This window comes from Gracilinanus agilis, unplaced genomic scaffold (assembly GCF_016433145.1).
Source record: "Gracilinanus agilis isolate LMUSP501 unplaced genomic scaffold, AgileGrace unplaced_scaffold49218, whole genome shotgun sequence".
Classification (NCBI taxonomy): Eukaryota; Metazoa; Chordata; class Mammalia; order Didelphimorphia; family Didelphidae; genus Gracilinanus; species Gracilinanus agilis.
The window spans coordinates 2,805-7,372 of NW_025383820.1; the positions used below are offsets into that span (position 1 = coordinate 2,805).

General features: G+C 46.9%; 1 protein-coding gene across 1 annotated transcript; it reads left to right on the forward strand.

Moving 5' to 3' along the window:
- Positions 1 to 677: 677 nt before the first annotated feature.
- LOC123255595 (steroid 17-alpha-hydroxylase/17,20 lyase-like) lies at positions 678 to 4,440 on the forward strand (the record flags this gene model as incomplete). Its single annotated transcript, XM_044684358.1, has 3 exons — positions 678 to 974; positions 3,718 to 3,856; positions 4,160 to 4,440. Coding segments are annotated over exons 1-3 (717 nt in total), but the record flags the coding sequence as incomplete, so codon positions are not given.
- Between the last annotated feature and the right edge of the window lie 128 nt (positions 4,441 to 4,568).

The window sequence follows — 4,568 nt, forward strand, 5'->3', positions numbered from 1 at the left end:
AGTACACTCAATTAAATTTTTCAGTCATTTTTCAGTTGTGTCTTTGTGATCCCATTTGGGATTTTCTTGGCCAAGGTACTAGAGTGGTTTGCCATTTCCTTCTCTACTTCATTTTACAGATAAGAAAACCGAGGCAAACAGGGTTAAGTGTCAAAGCTGGTAAATGTCTGAGGCTGGATTTGAAATCACTAAGAGGGGTCTTCCTGATTCCAGAACTGATGCTCTATCCACTGTGCCACCTCGATGCCTTCAGTTAAATATATTATTGGTTGGTTTAAGGCTTAATTAAAGCCATTTGAAAAGAAGGAAACTCTCTGAGTCAAATTGTATATGATTTTACTATAGGTGTTTAAGGGCTGTCCTAGACCAACTGGCCCCCCCACAATTGAGAACTGCAGGTGGAAGGTTACAAGGCCCTGACCCTGTTAGTGAGCATCCTACTTCTCCCTCCTCCTCTTACTTCCCCAAGGGAGAGGACCCAGGCCTGGCTCAGTTCCAGGGGAGATTTCACCAGGCCTGTGAAAACATTACAAAAGTCAAGGTGATAAGCAGGGCCGTCATTAATAAGGCAGCTGGAGTACTGCAGGGCCCCAGTGTGCCTGCCTTCTCCTGCTCATACCTCTCACAGCCTGATTCAGACCTCCATAGACTTTCCATTTAGCCACTCCAAAACCAGGATGTGGTGGTTCCTCACAGTTTCCCTGCTGACCCTGCTGTACTACACCTGGCAGAAGCTGGGGAGCCTGGGTAAGAAATATCCCATATGTCTGCCTCATCTGCCAATCCTGGGGAGTCTTCCATATATGAACTCCCATGACCCAGCACACATCTACTTCACCAAGCTTAAGGAGAGGTATGGCTATATCTTTGCCTTTTGGCTGGGCCCTCAGTACTCTGTGGTAGTGAACCATTTCTCACCTGCCAAAGAAGTGCTTCTCAAGAAGGGCAAGGACTTTGCCAGCCGCCCCCGAATGGTAAGCATTGGATGACTGTTGGTAACCACTGGGAAGGGGGATCTTGGAAGAACCATGTCTGACCTAGATCCAAATGGGGGCAAGGGAGTGTGAGGATAAGCTTTGGGGTTACTTAATTGTACAAGAAGAGGCGTGCCCCTTTTTTCTGGACTTGGGTGAGATGTAGCATGGCTGAGTAGGCTGGGAATAAGGAGAAATGAGTACTAGTTCTCACATTCAGTCTGTGACTCAATGCACAATACCAGCAAAATCATGGACCATCCTTGTCAGCAAAATGGGAGCAACTAGTCTCAGCAGGAAGAAGCTGGGGAAAGTCTCAGAGAAAGCCAAAAGTCATCTGTGAGAACTAGGAGTTTTTCTGTCTGTTCCAGATGATAGTTTCCCTTTCCCTCTAGTTTCCACTCCTGCCTTGCTCAGCTTCCTCTACTCTATCTCAGTTCTGGAGGACCCCAACAGAAACTCCTTCTAGAATTTTTCCCTTAAGATTGATCAGTCAAGGTCGAAAAAACAGCAAATGGATTAGGAATTGAGGATGTAGAAGGAAGAAGGAAATTAATTTGGAAAAGAGGAGGAGAACGGGAAGGAACAGCGAGAGGTCTATGGTTCTACTGCAGTATTTGGGTACCCATCTCTCTGCTTTATCTCTTCATGAGGATACCAACAGTTTCCAGAGCAGACACCTCCCCTAGAAGGGCATCCCTCTAATCACTTAGCATCTAGCAATGAATTTGGGAGACAGAGGACCTGACAACTTCCAGTTTGTATCCTACCTCTGCTACCTGTGAATCCTCTAGCAAGTCACTTCCCCAGAGGAGCCTCAGTTTTATAATTTGTAAAATAATGGGACTGGATGATATCATTTCTAAAGCCTTTATCAGATCTAAATCCTATGAGCCTATGACCCCCTCTCTGATTTTCTAGGTCAGCCCTTTATTTGACAGCTGGCTGCTAAGAACTCTAGTCTAATCAGGGCTTTCTCCAAGGCTGGAGAAGGGCCAGTCTAGGTTGGTGCACAACAGAGATGGGAAAGTAGTAGACAGAGCTGAAGATGGAAAAACTTATTTGGGTAGCATGGGGAGAGGGTGATTGGGTCAATCTCCAGGTTCCTTACCTCTGGGAAGAAGACTCTGAGCCAGCCTCCAGACTGGGTTTATCATGTAAATGGCATCCAGTTGTATGTAAGTTCCTTTTCATTCATTTTGCCTTCTTACCCTTAGCCCCTAGCATTGTTCCTGGCGCATATTATAGTAAGGCTTGCTGATTGATTGATCTAGATTTAGATTATGGCAGAGGGATTTTCTCTGACAGCATCCCTCTCCTGCCTCACTCTTCATTTCCCTCTCCCCTAGGATCTCTAAGGAGGAGAGGATATATCAGAAAGGAACTAACACCTTTTCCCTTAGAACCTGGGACCAAGGCTTTTCTGGGGGAAGTTCTTCCTATTCTGGCTTCTCGGACCCAAGCTGAGAAATTCCCCAACCTACCCATGTTGCAGAAAAGCAAACAAGGAATTACAGAGACAAAGTGATTTATAGACTCGTAGAAGGAATGATCAAGACCATCTAGTCCAATTTCTTAATTTTATAGAGGGAAAATATGTACTTAATAAATGTTTGTTGAATTAAATTACATCCAGAGAAGGGAAATGATTTTCCACAGGTCATCGGGTGGTTTAGTGTCATATCTCTTAAGCCCTTGTTCATTCATTCAGTCAACAAACATGTATTAAGTGCCTACTATGTGCCAGGTACTGCATTAAATACTGGGAATTAAAAGATAAGCAAAAGACAATCCCCGGTTTCAAGGAGATCTCAGTCTAAAGGAGGAAGACAACATGAAAACCTCGTGGAAACAGGATAAGCCAGAGATAATCAACAGAGGGAAGGGCCCTAGCCTTAAGGGGAATTTGGAAAGAGTTCTTGTAGAAAATAAGATTTTATATTTCATATCTTGTCAGACCTGATCAGTGTGTCAGTTGGTTTTAACTATCTTTGTTATAAAAGGAGATTACTGGGAGATGAGTCTCTCATAATTAGGATATTTTCCTAATTTCTAAAAATGGCATAATAAAAGACATCAATAAAATGTATTTTATTTTAAGAGAGAGGAAAGGGATATGGGGAGAAACCTGTATTTTTTAATATATACCTCACACCTTCTGAGCAATCTGTTTGAACTTAAGAGCATTAGAATAAGAGTTGTGACACTTAAAAAAAAAAATGAGATTTTAGCTGGGAGCAGGAAGGCAAGCCAGAGATGAAGAGGAAGGACATTCCACACATGGAAGACAGCCAGTGAAAATAGGGAGCCACTGGAGTTTCGTAAATGAAGAGATGGCAGGAGCTGACAGTCAGACCTGCACCTTGGGAATGCCAGTTTATCAGCTGATTGAGGGACAGTTTGGAATGGGGAGAGGTTTAATGCCGGGGAAGGCAACCCAAAAGGCTATCTTAGTAGCGTGGGTCTGCCGTGAGGGCATGGCGAAGGGTGGTGGCAGGAGAGAAGGGAGCATAACAGGAGATTTGTAACAAAGGCAGGATTGACAGAACCCCGCAATGGCTCAGATAGGGCGGATGAAGAGGTGGGGCACGGGAAGGCGATGCTGACACACAGAGATTGTGTTCTGGAGTTCAAAGATTTTCCCAGCTTGGATGGAAGATCATGCCTAGCGGTCACCACTGCTCAGTGGGGGAAGGGACGCAAACGTGAGACACCCTGAATCCAGTCTTCCCTGATTCCATAGGTAACCACAGACATCCTGAGCGGCTCTGGCAAGGGGATCGCCTTCAGCGAGTACGGTCCCCAGTGGCGGATGTATCGCAAGCTGGTTCAGTCGTCCTTCTCCTTGTTTAAAGATGGCTCCCAGAAATTTGAAAAGATCAGTGAGTGCCAGAACCTGTGGCTGCTAGGGACCATCGGGGAGGGGGCCGGGCGAGGTAGGGACGTGCCTGAGCTCAGGTCCTGGTAGTGGTCACCAAGGGGGGGGAAGGGGGGGGACCGCGGGACACACAGACTGATTCCAGGCTGCTGCTGCCACCTGGTGGTCATCCTCAAAGTCTGTCTGGGGCAACATGGTAGCTGAGGGCGGGGGATGTCTTTGAGGGGTGGGCTGCTAGGGGTCCCTCCCTCCTCATTCTGGCCCTACCTCCCCCCTCACCCATCCCTTCCCTTCTTCATCTCTCTAGTCTGCCAAGAGGCCAACACTCTGTGTAAATCCCTGGCTGCCACTCAGGGACGGATCCAGGACCCCGCTGCAGACATTTTTCTGGCCTCTGCCAATGTGATCTGCCAGTTTTGCTTCAGCAGCTCCTGGAATAAAGACGATGAGGACTTCGAGATCATGATAGACTACAGTAATAACATCATCAAAACTCTGGGCAAAGACAGCCTAGTTGACATCTTTCCCTGGATTCAGGCAAGAGCGATAGGACCTTGCTCTGTAGTAGAAAAAGTCCCAGGGAGAAGAGTGGCCTCTCTCTCCCTCCCTCCCTCTCTCACCCTCCTTCCCTCCTCCTCTCTTTCTCTCCCTTCCTCCTCCTCTCTTTCTCTCCCTCCCTCCTCCTCACTCCCTCCCTCTCTCCCTTCCCCCTTCCC